The sequence below is a fragment of the Idiotropiscis lumnitzeri genome, unplaced genomic scaffold, assembly GCF_059441095.1.
Source record: "Idiotropiscis lumnitzeri isolate Australia: NSW breed Sydney's pygmy pipehorse unplaced genomic scaffold, RoL_Ilum_1.0 HiC_scaffold_38, whole genome shotgun sequence".
Classification (NCBI taxonomy): Eukaryota; Metazoa; Chordata; class Actinopteri; order Syngnathiformes; family Syngnathidae; genus Idiotropiscis; species Idiotropiscis lumnitzeri.
Genome location: NW_028283576.1, coordinates 134,158 through 152,392, shown reverse-complemented (window position 1 = coordinate 152,392; position 18,235 = coordinate 134,158). Strand labels below are relative to the sequence as shown.

The following is an 18,235-nucleotide window of genomic DNA, read 5'->3' as shown; positions in this document are numbered from 1 at the left end:
ATTCCCATTCACTCACTGATTACACTCACTACCACCTACACTGACTACCTGGCGTCGGATTGTTATCCTACTTGTGTCTGCGTTTGGAGAGTCCTGCTCAATCCTCCAGCTCTGCTGGAGGATCATAACATTCACAGGGCACACCGGACGGCGTACCAGAAGTTAAAAGTCGAAGTAATTAAATAAATACAAAAATAAGTAATTGAATAAATACAAAAATAATGGCTGGGGAATAAAAAAATAAGAAGTTTTAATAATAATTTTTTTTTGTTATAACATGAATTTCACTCTCTCTCTCTCTACCCGTATATATATATATATATATATATATATATATAATTTAAGCATTTTTGAAGGTGCGCCGCTACTTCGCGGATTTTCAGTTTTCGCGGGTGGTCTCGGTCCCCATTAACCGCGATAACCGAGGGTTCACTGTATTACTCTTACTCGATCTTGGCGCCGCTTTTGACACTTGATCATAACATATTATTAAAACGCCTTGAAACTTGTGTTGGCATTTCAGGTTCAGCGCTTTCTTGGTTTAATTCGTATCTGTCGGAGAGGAGGCACCGTGTAATTCATGGCAATGCGACTTCTGATCTTTGTAAGATCACACGCGGAGTTCCGCAGGGATTGGTACTAGATGCTACCGCTTGGTGATATTATACGGAAATATAACATTAGTTTTCATTGTTATGCTGATGATACGCAATTATACATGCCGTTGGATATAACGAATCCGTGTGATTGCTATAAATTAGAGGCATGCCTTGCCGAAATTAAACTATGAATGTCTTTCAATTTTTTGCGTCTTAACTCAGATAAAACCGAGATGCTGATCATTGGACCAGCGCGTCATCGGTACCTTTTTCAAAGACACCACTATGAGTATCGATAAATTGCCCAAAAGGATTCAACAAGATCAATGTCTAAAGTCATTTTTGGCCAATTTTCAATCAGATTCGTTAAAAGGGCACCGTGCAGTACGTCAAAATGTAAAAAATTATAATTTTTGTCACCACTGGGTGGTGCAAGGTGGTCGCTGCTCAGGCCCTAATAATAATAATAATAATAATAATAATAAAAGTAATAATATTTTCTACAAAAACAATAGGGACCTCGCAGCCGTCGCAGCTCGGGCCCTAATAACAATTTCTACAAAAACAATAGGGACCTCGCCGCGGTCGCTGCTCGGGCCCCAATAATAATTTCTACACAAAGTCCATTGTGGTGACCCGCCCCCTTTTAAGTAAATTCAAAATGGCCGACTTCCTGTAAAACCTAGCTCATTGCTCCAAGAGACTATTTTGTAGGTCTTGGTCTTATACATACAGTGAACCCTCGCTACTTCGCGGTTCACCTTTCGCGGGTTCAGTGCTTCGCGGGTCTAAAAAATATTCGGGGGCATTGTAGTTTCGCCGAGCGACACAACGGGGCGCTGGAGCGGTTAGACGGCCGGCGTGCGCCGAAGAAGAGCGTGGGCGAAGAGGAGAGTGGACGAAGAAGAGCACGTTCCCCCGGACACGATCGGTGGCGACGTTTCGCGTGGTTCGGACCGTACCAGAGCTCCGGCCAGCGTGCGTGGCAGTTAAGCCGTAGAGGAGCACCTTCCCCGGGCACGGGCGGTTCCAAGCGGCCCCTAAGTTTAACCGAATGGAAGCTCCGGAGGAGGAGGGCATGCTCGCGTCACAGTAAGCCGAAGAGGAGCACCTTCCCCGGGCACGGGCGGTGCCAAGCGGCCCCTAAGTTTAACCGAATGGAAGCTCCGGGGGAGGAGGGCGGGCGTGTGTCACAGTTAAGCCAAATTGGAGCACCTCTTCTGCCCGGGCACGAGCGGAGCGCGAGGCTGTCAGTTATGAATGAATAAATGAATAAATAAATAAAGAATGCCACCTTTCATTTCACAGGGCACACCGGACGGCGTACCAGCAGGTAAAAGTCGGAGTAATTAAATAAATACAAAAAGAATGGCTGGGGAATAAAAAAATAATACGTTTTAATAATAATTAGGTTTTTTTGTTATAACATGAATTTCACTCTCTCTCTCCCCGTATATATATATATATATATATATATTTATTATATATATTGTATATTTTTTTTAAGCATTTTTGAAGGTGCGCCGCTACTTCGCGGATTTTCAGTTTTCGCGGGTGGTCTCGGTCCCCATTAACCGCGATAACCGAGGGTTCACTGTACTCCATAAAATTTACAAAAAGCGAGGTGAAACACTCAACCAGAGCTGCTTTTTTTAACATTTCTCGAGGGCCATGGCGAGCCATTTCAAAAAAGCTGCACAACTAACGTATAAAATATTGATAAATTTGCTCGGCCTGATGTGTGTGTAAAGTTTTACGAGTTGTCGTTCATATTTAGAACCTCATAATCAGCTTTGTTTTATTGCCGAACAGTGCAATGCCACTCCCACAACTTTTCACGAAAAAGGACGAATTTCGTATTGTGACATCCTCATGGCCGAAACAGTCATCCGAGCATATATGAGGGCGACCTTGTTGAGTTGCACGTAGAAAAACATCCAAGAAAATAACTTGTATTAGCTTTTACCAGTTGGTGGCGCTACTACTACGATGTAAAATAAGTTGGTAGATGTCTTCAGGGCTGAAGTATCCTCAAATGTGTACAACTTCGAGAAGATAGGATCATCTGAGTCATGTTGCCGGAGCTTTTGTTGCCACAGAGTACAATCGGACTTTTCAGCACCTTAATAGCCACGCCTTTTGCCAAAATGTCACAAAATTCGGCAGAGAGTAAGATCATTGTCTTGAGTCTTTTCTGACTAATTTTCAGTCGGATTCGTCAAAAGGGCACCGTGCAGTACGTGAAAATTAAAATAAAAACTAATTTTTGATTCCACTTGGCGGCACTGTGTGTATAACAAAATAATAACATTACGATGTCTTCAGGTCGGGACGTTTTATTTACAGGTGAAGGTTTGGATTTTTAGGAGCATGTGCAGGGGAGTTATTAAGCATTCATTTATTTGTATTAGGTTCATTTTGTCTTCTTATTATTGATATTTGACTGATTCATTAAAAGCAGACAATTATGTTTTAGGTAAATTTTTTACCTGACATCTTTCGGCGAGTCTTTCGCCTTCTTCAGAGTGTCGCATGATGGTGTCTTGAGCTGATGTTCCATGAGGGTGTGACTTACCTGTCAAAAAAATGAAAAAAATTAGAGCAGTAAAAGAACAAGCACAACATGAACATTACAAATCAGCAATCACTGACCACTGCAAAAGGGAAAACTACATCATGGACCGGGAGAAGGGCAGGGTCATCCGCACAGAAGAGAACAAACAACAGCGCTGGATCAGAGAGGCCATTGAGATCTGCAAGCGAGGCATAAAAACCATGAACAGAGACAAGGGAGCCTTCATCCTCTCTACCACCTGGACCAGCATCTTGGCGGAGTGAACGGACAGCGGGGGCGTGACTTGCCTTCATTCTTGTGACAGGTAAGTCACGCCCTCATGGAACATCAGCTGATAAAGACGGGTCACAAGACAGCATCATGTGACACTCTGAAGAAGGCGAAAGACTTTCGTATTGTGACATGCTCAAGGCCTAAACACTCATCCGAGCAAATATAAGGTAGATTTTGTTCACCTGCCCGGAGAAAAACATCAACGAAAATAATTTGTATTTGTTTTAACCAGTTGGTGGCGCTACCACTGCGATCAAAAATAAGTTGGCAGCCGTCTTCAGGGCCTGAATATCCTCAAATGTGAAAGATTTCCAGAAGATGGATCATCTGAATCATTTTGCAGGAACTTTTGTTGCCACGGAGAATAATCAGACTCTGCGGCACCGTAATAGCCACGCCCTTCGAAGGAAAGTCACAAAAATAGGGATAGAGTAAGATCAATGTCTTGAGTCTTTTCTAGCCAATTTTCAATCAGATTCGTTAAAAGGGCACCGTGCAGTACGTCAAAATGTAAAAATTGATATTGATTGGCGCAAGGTGTATAACTGAATATAAACATATAGATGTCTTCAGGTACAGACTTTTTATGTACATGTGAAGTTTTGGATTTTTAGCAGCATGTGCAGGAGAGTTATTAAGCATTTTGTCCATTGCGGCGAAGGAAATCTTAAGTGAAAACTTTGAAGCCCCGCCCCCGTCATATAGTATTTCGGAAACAAAAAATTTTAGCCCCAGTGTTTGTCCCAGGTCTTCAGATGCTACAGACAGAACTTTAAGGCAATCAGATGAAGCCTTTAGGATCAGGGTGCAAAAGAATGACCCCTGTAAACATGCAAAAAAGGGCAAAAGTCGGACTTTCAAAAATTCATAACTCACTTCCTGTTCATATTAGACGTTAAAATATCAAATTTTTCGCCATGCCCGATGAGACTGCCAAGTTTGGTGAGTTTTTGTGCATGTTTCGGGGGTCAAAAATGCGATCGAACAATCGGAAAAATAATAATAATAATAATTTCTACAAAAACAATAGGGACTTCGCAGCGGTCGCTGCTCAGGCCCTAATAATAATAATAATAAAAGTAATAATATTTTCTACAAAAACAATAGGGACCTCGCCGCGGTCGCTGCTCGGGCCCCAATAATAATTTCTACACAAAGTCCATTGTGGTGACCCGCCCCCTTTTAAGTAAATTCAAAATGGCCGACTTCCTGTAAAACCTAGCTCATTGCTCCAAGAGACTTTTTTGTAGGTCTTGGTCTTATACATACAGTGAACCCTCGCTACTTCGTGGTTCACCTGTCGCGGGTTCAGTGCTTCGCGGGTCTAAAAAATATTCGGGGGCATTGTAGTTTCGCCAAGCGGCACGACGGGGCGCTGGAGCGGTTAGACGGCCGGCGTGCGCCGAAGAAGAGCGTGGGCGAAGAGGAGAGTGGACGAAGAAGAGCACGTTCCCCCGGACACGATCGGTGGCGACGTTTCGCGCGGTTCGGACCGTACCAGAGCTCCGGCCGGCGTGTGTGGCAGTTAAGCCGTAGAGGAGCACCTTCCCCGGGCACGGGCGGTGCCAAGCGGCCCCTAAGTTTAACCGAATGGAAGCTCCGGAGGAGGAGGGCATGTTCGCGTCACAGTAAGCCGAAGAGGAGCACCTTCCTCGGGCACGGGCGGTTCCAAGCGGCCCCTAAGTTTAACCGAATGGAAGCTCCGGAGGAGGAGGGCATGCTCGCGTCACAGTAAGCCGAAGAGGAGCACCTTCCCCGGGCACGGGCGGTTCCAAGCGGCCCCTAAGTTTAACCGAATGGAAGCTCCGGAGGAGGAGGGCATGCTCGCGTCACAGTAAGCCGAAGAGGAGCACCTTCCCCGGGCACGGCGGTGCCAAGCGGCCCCTAAGTTTAACCGAATGGAAGCTCCGGGGGAGGAGGGCGGGCGTGTGTCACAGTTAAGCCGAATTGGAGCACCTCTTCTGCCCGGGCACGAGCGGAGCGCGAGGCTGTCAGTTATGAATGAATAAATGAATAAATAAATAAAGAATGCTACCTTTCATTTCACAGGGCACACCGGACGGCGTACCAGCAGGTAAAAGTCGGAGTAATTAAATAAATACAAAAAGAATGGCTGGGGAATAAAAAAATAATACGTTTTAATAATAATTTGTTTTTTTTGTTATAACATGAATTTCACTCTCTCTCTCCCCGTATATATATATATATATATATATATATATTTATTATATATATTGTATATTTTTTTTAAGCATTTTTGAAGGTGCGCCGCTACTTCGCGGATTTTCAGTTTTCGCGGGTGGTCTCGGTCCCCATTAACCGCGATAACCGAGGGTTCACTGTACTCCATAAAATTTACAAAAAGCGAGGTGAAACACTCAACCAGAGCTGCTTTTTTTTAACATTTCTCGAGGGCCATGGCGAGCCATTTCAAAAAAGCTGCACAACTAACGTATAAAATATTGATAAATTTGCTCGGCCTGATGTGTGTGTAAAGTTTTACGAGTTGTCGTTCATATTTAGAACCTCATAATCAGCTTTGTTTTATTGACGAACAGTGCAATGCCACTCCCACAACTTTTCATGAAAAAGGACAAATTTCGTATTATGACATCCTCATGGCCCGAAACAGTCATCCGAGCATATATGAGGGCGACCTTGTTGAGTTGCACGGAGAAAAACATCCAAGAAAATAACTTGTATTAGCTTTTACCAGTTGGTGGCGCTACTACTACGATGTAAAATAAGTTGGTAGATGTCTTCAGGGCTGAAGTATCCTCAAATGTGTACAACTTCGAGAAGATAGGATCATCTGAGTCATGTTGCCGGAGCTTTTGTTGCCACAGAGTACAATCGGACTTTTCAGCACCTTAATAGCCACGCCTTTTGCCAAAACGTCACAAAATTCGGCAGAGAGTAAGATCATTGTCTTGAGTCTTTTCTGACTAATTTTCAGTCGGATTCGTCAAAAGGGCACCGTGCAGTACGTGAAAATTAAAATAAAAACACATTTTTGATTCCACTTGGCGGCACTGTGTGTATAACAAAATAATAACATTAAGATGTCTTCAGGTCGGGACGTTTTATTTACAGGTGAAGGTTTGGATTTTTAGGAGCATGTGCAGGGGAGTTATTAAGCATTCATTTATTTGTATTAGGTTCATTTTGTCTTCTTATTATTGATATTTCACTGATTCATTAAAAGCAGACAATTATGTTTTAGGTTAATTTTTTACCTGACATGTTTCGGCGAGTCTTTCGCCTTCTTCAGAGTGTCGCATGATGGTGTCTTGAGCTGATGTTCCATGAGGGTGTGACTTACCTGTCAAAAAAATGAAAAAATCAGAGCAGTAAAAGAACAAGCACAACATGAACATTACAAATCAGCAATCACTGACCACTGCAAAAGGGAAAACCACATCATGGACCGGGAGAAGGGCAGGGTCATCCGCACAGAAGAGAACAAACAACAGCGCTGGATCAGAGAGGCCATTGAGATCTGCAAGCGAGGCATAAAAACCATGAACAGAGACAAGGGAGCCTTCATCCTCTCTACCACCTGGACCAGCATCTTGGCGGAGTGAACGGACAGCGGGGGGCGTGACTTGCCTTCATTCTTGTGACAGGTAAGTCACGCCCTCATGGAACATCAACTGATAAAGACGGGTCACAAGACACCATCATGTGACACTCTGAAGAAGGCGAAAGACTTTCGTATTGTGACATGCTCAAGGCCTAAACACTCATCCGAGCAAATATAAGGTAGATTTTGTTAACCTGCCCGGAGAAAAACATCAACGAAAATAATTTGTATTTGTTTTAACCAGTTGGTGGCGCTACCACTGCGATCAAAAATAAGTTGGCAGCCGTCTTCAGGGCCTGAATATCCTCAAATGTGAAAGATTTCCAGAAGATGGATCATCTGAATCATTTTGCAGGAACTTTTGTTGCCACGGAGAATAATCAGACTCTGCGGCACCGTAATAGCCACGCCCTTTGAAGGAAAGTCATAAAAATAGGGATAGAGTAAGATCAATGTCTTGAGTCTTTTCTAGCCAATTTTCAATCGGATTCGTTAAAAGGGCACCGTGCAGTACGTCAAAATGTAAAAATTTATATTGATTGGCGCAAGGTGTATAACTGAATATAAACATATAGATGTCTTCAGGTACCGACTCTTTATGTACATGTGAAGTTTTGGATTTTTAGCAGCACGTGCAGGAGAGTTATTAAGCATTTTGTCCATTGCGGCGAAGGAAATCTTAAGTGAAAACTTTGAAGCCCCGCCCCCGTCATATAGTATTTCGGAAACAAAAAATTTTAGCCCCAGTGTTTGTCCCAGGTCTTAAGATGCTCCAGACAGAACTTTAAGGCAATCAGATGAAGCCTTTAGGATCAGGGTGCAAAAGAATGACCCCTGTAAACATGCAAAAAAGGGCAAAAGTCGGACTTTCAAAAATTCATAACTCACTTCCTGTTCATATTAGACGTTAAAAAATATCAAATTTTTCGCCATGCCCGATGAGACTGCCAAGTTTGGTGAGTTTTTGTGCATGTTTCGGGGGTCAAAAATGCGATCGAACAATCGGAAAAATAATAATAATAATAATTCCTACAAAAACAATAGGGACTTCGCAGCGGTCGCTGCTCAGGCCCTAATAATAATAATAATAATAATAATAATAATAAAAGTAATAATATTTTCTACAAAAACAATAGGGACCTCGCCGCGGTCGCTGCTCGGGCCCCAATAATAATTTCTACACAAAGTCCATTGTGGAGACCCGCCCCCTTTTAAGTAAATTCAAAATGGCCGACTTCCTGTAAAACCTAGCTCATTGCTCCAAGAGACTTTTTTGTAGGTCTTGGTCTTATACATACAGTGAACCCTCGCTACTTCGAGGTTCACCTTTCGCGGGTTCAGTGCTTCGCGGGTCTAAAAAATATTCGGGGGCATTGTAGTTTCGCCGAGCGGCACGACGGGGCGCTGGAGCGGTTAGACGGCCGGCGGGCGCCGAAGAAGAGCGTGGGCGAAGAGGAGAGTGGACGAAGAAGAGCACGTTCCCCCGGACACGATCGGTGGCGACGTTTCGCGCGGTTCGGACCGTACCAGAGCTCCGGCCGGCGTGCGTGGCAGTTAAGCCGTAGAGGAGCACCTTCCCCGGGCACGGGCGGTTCCAAGCGGCCCCTGAGTTTAACCGAATGGAAGCTCCGGAGGAGGAGGGCATGCTCGCGTCACAGTAAGCCGAAGAGGAGCACCTTCCCCGGGCACGGGCGGTTCCAAGCGGCCCCTAAGTTTAACCGAATGGAAGCTCCGGAGGAGTAGGGCATGCTCGCGTCACAGTAAGCCGAAGAGGAGCACCTTCCCCGGGCACGGGCAGTGCCAAGCGGCCCCTAAGTTTAACCGAATGGAAGCTCCGGGGGAGGAGGGCGGGCGTGTGTCACAGTTAAGCCGAATTGGAGCACCTCTTCTGCCCGGGCACGAGCGGAGCGCGAGGCTGTCAGTTATGAATGAATAAATGAATAAATAAATAAAGAATGCCACCTTTCATTTCACAGGGCACACCGGACGGCGTACCAGCAGGTAAAAGTCGGAGTAATTAAATAAATACAAAAAGAATGGTTGGGGAATAAAAAAATAATAAGTTTTAATAATAATTTGTTTTTTTTGTTATAACATGAATTTCACTCTCTGTCTCTCTCTCTCCCCCCGTATATATATATATATATATATATATATATATATATATATATATTTATATATTTATTATATATATTGTATATTTTTTTTAAGCATTTTTGAAGGTGGCCGCTACTTCGCGGATTTTCAGTTTTCGCGGGTGGTCTCGGTCCCCATTAACCGCGATAACCGAGGGCTCACTGTACTCCATAAAATTTACAAAAAGCGAGGTGAAACACTCAACCAGGGCTGCTTTTTTGAACATTTCTCGAGGGCCATGGTGAGCCATTTCAAAAAAGCTGCACAACTAACGTATAAAATATTGATAAATTTGCTCGGCCTGATGTGTGTGTAAAGTTTCACGAGTTGTTGTTCATATTTAGAACCTCATAATCAGCGTTGTTTTATTGACGAACAGTGCAATGCCACTCCCACAACTTTTCATGAAAAAGGACAAATTTCGTATTATGACATCCTCATGGCCCGAAACAGTCATCCGAGCATATATGAGGGCGACCTTGTTGAGTTGCACGGAGAAAAACATCCAAGAAAATAACTTGTATTAGCTATTAGCAGTTGGTGGCGCTACTACTACGATGAAAAATAAGTTGGTAGATGTCTGCAGGGCTTAAGTATCCTCAAATGTGTGCAACTTCGAGAAGATAGGATCATCTGAGTCATGTTGCTGGAGCTTTTGTTGCCACAGAGTACAATCGGACTTTTCAGCACCGTAATAGCCACGCCTTTTGCCAAAACGTCACAAAATTCGGCAGAGAGTAAGATCATTGTCTAGAGTCTTTTCTGACTAATTTTCAGTCGGATTCGTCAAAAGGGCACCGTGCAGTACGTGAAAATTAAAATAAAAAAAAAATTTTGATTCCACTTGGCGGCACTGTGTGTATAACAAAATAATAACATTAAGATGTCTTCAGGTCGGGACGTTTTATTTACAGGTGAAGGTTTGGATTTTTAGGAGCATGTGCAGGGGAGTTATTAAGCATTCATTTATTTGTATTAGGTTCATTTTGTCTTCTTATTATTGATATTTGACTGATTCATTAAAAGCAGACAATTATGTTTTAGGATAATTTTTTACCTGACATGTTTCGGCGAGTCTTTCGCCTTCTTCAGAGTGTCGCATGATGGTGTCTTGAGCTGATGTTCCATGAGGGTGTGGCTTACCTGTCAAAAAAATGAAAAAAATCAGAGCAGTAAAAGAACAAGCACAACATGAACATTACAAATCAGCAATCACTGACCACTGCAAAAGGGAAAACCACATCATGGACCGGGAGAAGGGCAGGGTCATCCGCACAGAAGAGAACAAACAACAGCGCTGGATCAGAGAGGCCATTGAGATCTGCAAGCGAGGCATAAAAACCATGAACAGAGACAAGGGAGCCTTCATCCTCTCTACCACCTGGACCAGCATCTTGGCGGAGTGAACGGACAGCGGGGGGCGTGACTTGCCTTCATTCTTGTGACAGGTAAGTCACGCCCTCATGGAACATCAGCTGATAAAGACGGGTCACAAGACACCATCATGTGACACTCTGAAGAAGGCGAAAGACTTTTGTATTGTGACATGCTCAAGGCCTAAACACTCATCCGAGCAAATATAAGGTAGATTTTGTTAACCTGCCCGGAGAAAAACATCAACGAAAATAATTTGTATTTGTTTTAACCAGTTGGTGGCGCTACCACTGCGATCAAAAATAAGTTGGCAGCCGTCTTCAGGGCCTGAATATCCTCAAATGTGAAAAATTTCGAGAAGATGGATCATCTGAATCATTTTGCAGGAACTTTTGTTGCCACGGAGAATAATCAGACTCTGCGGCACCGTAATAGCCACGCCCTTCGAAGGAAAGTCACAAAAATAGGGATAGAGTAAGATCAATGTCTTGAGTCTTTTCTAGCCAATTTTCAATCAGATTCGTTAAAAGGGCACCGTGCAGTACGTCAAAATGTAAAAAATGATATTGATTGGCGCAAGGTGTATAACTGAATATAAACATATAGATGTCTTCAGGTACAGACTCTTTATGTACATGTGAAGTTTTGGATTTTTAGCAGCATGTGCAGGAGAGTTATTAAGCATTTTGTCCATTGCGGCGAAGGAAATCTTAAGTGAAAACTTTGAAGCCCCGCCCCTGTCATATAGTATTTCGGAAACAAAAAATTTTAGCCCCAGTGTTTGTCCCAGGTCTTCAGATGCTACAGACAGAATTTTAAGGCAATCAGATGAAGCCTTTAGGATCAGGGTGCAAAAGAATGACCCCTGTAAACATGCAAAAAAGGGCAAAAGTCGGACTTTCAAAAATTCATAACTCACTTCCTGTTCATATTAGACGTTAAAATATCAAATTTTTCGCCATGCCCGATGAGACTGCCAAGTTTGGTGAGTTTTTGTGCATGTTTCGGGGGTCAAAAATGCGATCGAACAATCGGAAAAATAATAATAATAATAATTTCTACAAAAACAATAGGGACTTCGCAGCGGTCGCTGCTCAGGCCCTAATAATAATAATAATAATATTATTAATAATAAAAGTAATAATATTTTCTACAAAAACAATAGGGACCTCGCAGCCGTCGCAGCTCGGGCCCTAATAACAATTTCTAGAAAAACAATAGGGACCTCGCAGCGGTCACTGCTCGGGCCCTAATAATAATAATAAAAATAATAATAATTTCCACAAAAACAATGGGGACCTCGTAGCGGTCGCTGCTCGGGCCCTAATAATAATTTCTACAAAAACAATAGGGACCTCGCCGCCGTCGCTGCTCGGGCCCCAATAATAATTTCTACACAAAGTCCATTGTGGTGACCCGCCCCCTTTTAAGGAAATTAAAAATGGCCGACTTCCTGTAAAACCTAGCTCATTGCTCCAAGAGACTTTTTTGTAGGTCTTGGTCTTATACATACAGTGAACCCTCGCTACTTCGCGGTTCACCTTTCGCGGGTTCAGTGCTTCGCGGGTCTAAAAAATATTCGGGGGCATTGTAGTTTCGCCGAGCGGCACGACGGGGCGCTGGAGCGGTTAGACGGCCGGCGTGCGCCGAAGAAGAGCGTGGGCGAAGAGGAGAGTGGACGAAGAAGAGCACGTTCCCCCGGACACGATCGGTGGCGACGTTTCGCGCGGTTTGGACCGTACCAGAGCTCCGGCCGGCGTGCGTGGCAGTTAAGCCGTAGAGGAACACCTTCCCCGGGCACGGGCGGTGCCAAGCGGCCCCTAAGTTTAACCGAATGGAAGCTCCGGAGGAGGAGGGCATGCTCGCGTCACAGTAAGCCGAAGAGGAGCACCTTCCACGGGCACGGGCGGTTCCAAGCGGCCCCTAAGTTTAACCGAATGGAAGCTCCGGAGGAGGAGGGGATGCTCGCGTCACAGTAAGCCGAAGAGGAGCACCTTCCCCGGGCACGGGCGGTTTCAAGCGGCCCCTAAGTTTAACTGAATGGAAGCTCCGGAGGAGGAGGGCATGCTCGCGTCACAGTAAGCCGAAGAGGAGCACCTTCCCCGGGCACGGGCGGTGCCAAGCGGCCCCTAAGTTTAACCGAATGGAAGTTCCGGGGGAGGAGGGCGGGCGTGTGTCACAGTTAAGCCGAATTGGAGCACCTCTTCCGCCCGGGCACGAGCGGAGCGCGAGGCTGTCAGTTATGAATGAATAAATGAATAAATAAATAAAGAATGCCACCTTTCATTTCACAGGGTACACCGGACGGCGTACCAGCAGGTAAAAGTCGGAGTAATTAAATAAATACAAAAAGAATGGCTGGGGAATTAAAAAATAATATGTTTTAATAATAATTTGTTTTTTTTGTTATAACATGAATTTCACTCTCTCTCTCCCCGTATATATATATATATATATATATATATATATATATATATTTATATATTTATTATATATATTGTATTTTTTTTAAGCATTTTTGAAGGTGTGCCGCTACTTCGCGGATTTTCAGTTTTCGCGGGTGGTCTCGGTCCCCATTAACCGCGATAACCGAGGGTTCACTGTACTCCATAAATTTTACAAAAGGCGAGGTGAAACACTCAACCAGGGTTGCTTTTTTGAACATTTCTCGAGGGCCATGGCGAGCCATTTCAAAAAAGCTGCACAACTAACGTATAAAATATTGATAAATTTGCTCGGCCTGATGTGTGTGTAAAGTTTCACGAGTTGTCGTTCATATTTACAACCTCATAATCAGCGTTGTTTTATTGCCGAACAGTGCAATGCCACTCCCACAACCTTTCACGAAAAAGGACGAATTTCGTATTGTGACATCCTCATGGCCGAAACAGTAATCCGAGCATATATGAGGGCGACCTTGTTGAGTTGCACGGAGAAAAACATCCAAGAAAATAACTTGTATTAGCTTTTACCAGTTGGTGGCGCTACTACTACGATGAAAAATAAGTTGGTAGAAGTCTTCAGGGCTGAAGTATCCTCAAATGTGTACAACTTCGAGAAGATAGGATCATCTGAGTCATGTTGCCGGAGCTTTTGTTGTCACAAAGTACAATCGGACTTTTCAGCACCGTAATAGCCACGCCTTTTGCCAAAACGTCACAAAATTCGGCAGAGAGTAAGATCATTGTCTTGAGTCTTTTCTGACTAATTTTCAGTCGGATTCGTCAGAAGGGCACCGTGCAGTACGTGAAAATTTAAATAAAAACAAATTTTTGATTCCACTTGGCGGCGCTGTGTGTAAAACAAAATAAGAACATTAAGATGTCTTCAGGTCGGGACGTTTTATTTACAGGTGAAGGTTTGGATTTTTAGGAGCATGTGCAGGGGAGTTATTAAGCATTCATTTATTTGTATTAGGTTCATTTTGTCTTCTTATTATTGATATTTGACTGATTCATTAAAAGCAGACATTTATGTTTTAGGTTAATTTTTTACCTGACATGTTTCAGCGAGTCTTTCGCCTTCTTCAGAGTGTCGCATGATGGTGTCTTGAGACCAGTCTTTATCAGCTGATGTTCCATGAGGGTGTGACTTACCTGTCAAAAAAATTAAAAAATCAGAGCAGTAAAAGAACAAGCACAACATGAACATTACAAATCAGCAATCACTGACCACTGCAAAAGGGAAAACCACATCATGGACCGGGAGAAGGGCAGGGTCATCCGCACAGAAGAGAACAAACTACAGCGCTGGATCAGAGAGGCCATTGAGATCTGCAAGCGAGGCATAAAAACCATGAACAGAGACAAGGGAGCCTTCATCCTCTCTACCACCTGGAGCAGCGTCTTGGCGGAGTGAATGGACAGCGGGGGGCGTGACTTGCCTTCATTCTTGTGACAGGTAAGGCACGCCTTCATGGAACATCAGCTGATAAAGACAGGTCACAAGACACCATCACAGGGTTCGAAGTTAACTTTAAAAACTGCTTGCCCATAGGGCAAGTGCCACTAAAATGTGCCTTGCCCGAGTGGCCAAATTACTTGCCCAACTTGGGCAAGTGACAATTTTTTTTCTCTTGCCCTGAGTGACTTTTTGTATGACAAAGTGTCTAATTACAAATTGCATGAATTTTTTGTTCGGACAGTTCCCGCCTAGAAAGAATTAAAAATACGTTACAATCATAAGGGTTGCTTATAGAAAAATGTATCATGTATTAACACATTAATTAGGTGTCTGCTGACCCAGGATTATGTTATTGTTATGTTATGTTATATATGAAAGAGAATGTGGAATGACACTGAACGATGGAAGGTGGAAGGATGTGGAAAGATTGTGAATGACATTGAATGATTTGGAATGACACTGAAAGATTTTGAATAATACTGAATGACACTGAATGAAGTAAAACTTTCTGGGAACGGGCCAATTCAAGATAGCTGCCGCACTGTGGGGGAGGCTTTGGTACCAAATTTGGAAAGAGACCCAAACGGTTGGGTCCATTTTATATCAGTGTGGGGGTTAAACGTTGGTCTCGGCGGAGCTGTCTGAATATTGGAGAAGTTAGAAGACAAAGTAAAACAGAACAATTAAAATCACTCTTCAAATACATATTGTTTGGTGGGCAGAGCATGATTTACAGCTCACCATTTTATTGCATGCACCAAGCATGTTATACATTTTTCTGTCCATGGGATGGCGTAGTCAAGAAAAATGAAGCATCTCGAAGCCCATTCGTGTGTGAAGTATTTCCCTGCAGGGCTTGGCTGCTTTATGGGGCTTCATTTTGCCATCACTAGTTTTAGATAGTTTTAATTTTTGAAAGAGCATTTTTGTTTTAGTATTAAGGTAGGCCAGAAATGGAATGAAATGCAGAGATCGAAATGACACAGGAAAAATTTGGCTAGAAGGGCTATAATTTTCATTAAAGCAGAGAAGAAAATAGAAACTACAAAAAACATTGATGTGTACTTGTCCACTTTAAGGTAGAACTGGTTGAAGTGAAATGAGTCACAAGATTGGAAAAATAGGAAATAAAATAGAATTAACATGTTCATTTTTGTGATAAGAAATTTGTGATTAGGTGAAAAGGGGAAAAAAAAGAGAATTACAGGCTTTTCAAATAAAACAACCTAATTTAAATTGGCCAACTTGTAAAATGGAAAAGAAAATTCTAAATTATGCACAGAAAGCATGAACGTGTTGGGCAGAAGGAAGGAAAAAGAAAAGAAAGAAAGGAGGAAGCAGTAAGTCTTGTTACAAAACATTAACTTTTCAGGACGAGTTGTGGTAGCAATGGAGGATCACGTGACGTAAAAAGTCAAACATAAAAGTGTGTGTAGAAGGAGTTCTACATCAACATGCGTTTTACTCATTAGGCCGTGATACACTGGCAAAATTGGACTTCAATAGAATTAATAAGCACGGGCGAATTCAAACAAACGTCAAAACTTTAAAGGGGTAAGTGATAAGAAAGAGAAAAGATATTGCCAGACCACTTTTCTGTAAAAACTTTCCTTGGGACGCCTCGGTGACCCCCATTAAATCCCTGACCCTTCATAGATAAAGTTGAGGCCCAGTGCCTCTCAGGGCTGTAATTTATGTGGCAGAGAAAGGTCCAACAAGCCTTGGTAATCTTTAAAACAGTATCGTCATGGCCATGGAATGGGTTGTGTATGTTGGAACTTGTGAAGATACACTACAAGATTGTATCGACAAAGCATCTTAACGCACTACCAAATTATTATAAGCCATTTGAGCAAAACAGTGACTGCAAAAAATGACTTCATTAGCCTGGGTTACTGCAGGAACCAGGGCAAAATGAATTCATTTGCATATTTAGTCACAACAATTTGGATTTCGTGGCAGAGAACCACTTAGAGTGTGATTAAGAGCTTTCACTGCTGCTTTAAGGAATCAAAAAATTACATTCTTTTCCCACCACATTCACATTGCACGCCGGCCTAATTGTCACAGGGACACATTATACTGATAAGTTGCGGTGCATTTCAGCCCAGCGTCATTTTTTCCCCGCATCATCTAGGAGGCGCCACACGACTGTGGAGCCGTCCAAATTATCACCAAACCGCGACTTGACCTTCCTCCCGACTGGAGGAACTCAGACTTGTAACACAGACCAGGTGCGCATTCCAGACTGATAAGAAGTAAAAGTGTTTGAGAACCAAGGTCGCAGCCTGAAATCAAACTGACTTTTATGCGATGGGAGTACTAACATTGTGATACCAACGGATAAGAGATTGTTAGGATAAGCAGGAAGAGCGTAGGCGGGTGTGAGCTAATTAAAATTTGGGGTTTCCCATCTTGTATGAGTTGTATGGTTACAATGTGGACTGACAGTCAAGATAAATGTTCATGCGTTCTGTCGACATTGGGCTTTAAAAACCACAACAGGAAAAGAAAAGTTGTGCATAAAGCACGTCTAAAATAGTTATTTGTGAACGCAAAATTCACTTAACAGAAAATGACACAATTACAATTGGAAACTGCCTCGCCTTTATATCGACACAGCGCAGCTAAAAGGGAAAATGAACACACCCCCACACGCACACACACGCAGAAAATCAACTTGACAATTTGATCCCACGCCAGGGAAAAAGGTACCAGTAATTGAACGCACACATTGGGAGAACAAAGGTGCAAACATTGCTGAGGACAGGATCAGCAAATTGGCAGATGGCAAATCCTGGCTGCCTAATTCATTGATTGGAAAAGTAATAAGAGTGACACACGAGCATAACTATGTGTCAAGAGAGGGGTAGTATGATATGAAATTGTTCCCACATACAGACTTTTCAACAAAAAACTTTTTTTTAGATAGTGTTATTTGTTTGAGATGCAATATTGTTTGGTTGTAATTCATATGTTTTCAAAATGGATTAAGTTGTTTCCGACAACATATGTTGATGCTAAAACAGTTGGAAAAAGTGTTGTGTAATCAAATTGTCAGGTTCAATCACCTAAGCATTCACTGAACATAGGCTAAATGAATGGAAGGAAGACAAGAGTTGATCTTTTACTCGCGAGGAGAACGAACGGAGGTGTGCTCAGTTACATCTCCAAATTCGTTCTGGAGCACACTCCGCCGAGCCCTCTATTTTATTAGGGAAGTCCCTAACAATACAATGTATTTGCACTAAGGGATGAAGGGGGGAGCACCAGCAGGAACATGTAAACATCTCAGACACAAGAGGAAAGACAGACATCAATGGCAGTCATCCACTGATTGAAAAGGCAGATATGCCCTTTTAGTGCTCTGGTACTAAAGTCTCAGTCCTTTTGTTTCAGAGGTGTGTCTCAGCACACCTCCTTTGATGTTGCAGACGTTGATCCAGTCTTCAGGCATCCGCTTCTCTGTGAAGTCTTCTCATCCATATGGTCAAACATGGGTCACGCTGTGGAACAATTCTTTTGCAATACTAATAGAGTAAAATATGGGATAAAATACATCTTCAACCTAACACAAATTATCCTGACATTTGGAATTTCAAGAAGTGATTTGAAGTGAAAATTATGCATTTTGTGAATGATGTTGTAACAAGTGGGACAGTTGTTGCAAAATTGACTCAAAGCGTCATTGTGCATACAGTCTGCAGGACTTGTGGAACGCACAAATGGGACTGTTAAGGGCAGACTTATCAAGACAATGAGGGAAAAAAAGGAGACAATGACCAGACTGTG

At 42.9% G+C, this 18,235-nt stretch overlaps 1 protein-coding gene across 4 annotated transcripts in view; it reads right to left on the bottom strand.

The window, feature by feature from the left end:
• LOC148315794 (uncharacterized) overlaps positions 1-14,313 on the bottom strand; it is a 44,223-nt gene extending 29,910 nt beyond the window's left edge. For all 4 annotated transcript variants that reach the window (XR_015840566.1, XM_088287337.1, XM_088287334.1 and 1 more), the window contains exons 1-4: positions 14,213-14,313; positions 14,036-14,136; positions 3,252-3,352; positions 3,089-3,174 (exon numbers count right to left, since the gene is read on the bottom strand). Coding sequence is in view for 2 of the 4 variants with exons in the window: in XM_088287337.1 (XP_088143463.1) it covers positions 3,089-3,174; positions 3,252-3,352; positions 14,036-14,042 (194 nt within the window). In the remaining 2 variants the exon portion in view is untranslated. The remainder of the gene's footprint in view (positions 1-3,088; positions 3,175-3,251; positions 3,353-14,035; positions 14,137-14,212) is intronic.
• Positions 14,314-18,235: the final 3,922 nt, after the last annotated feature.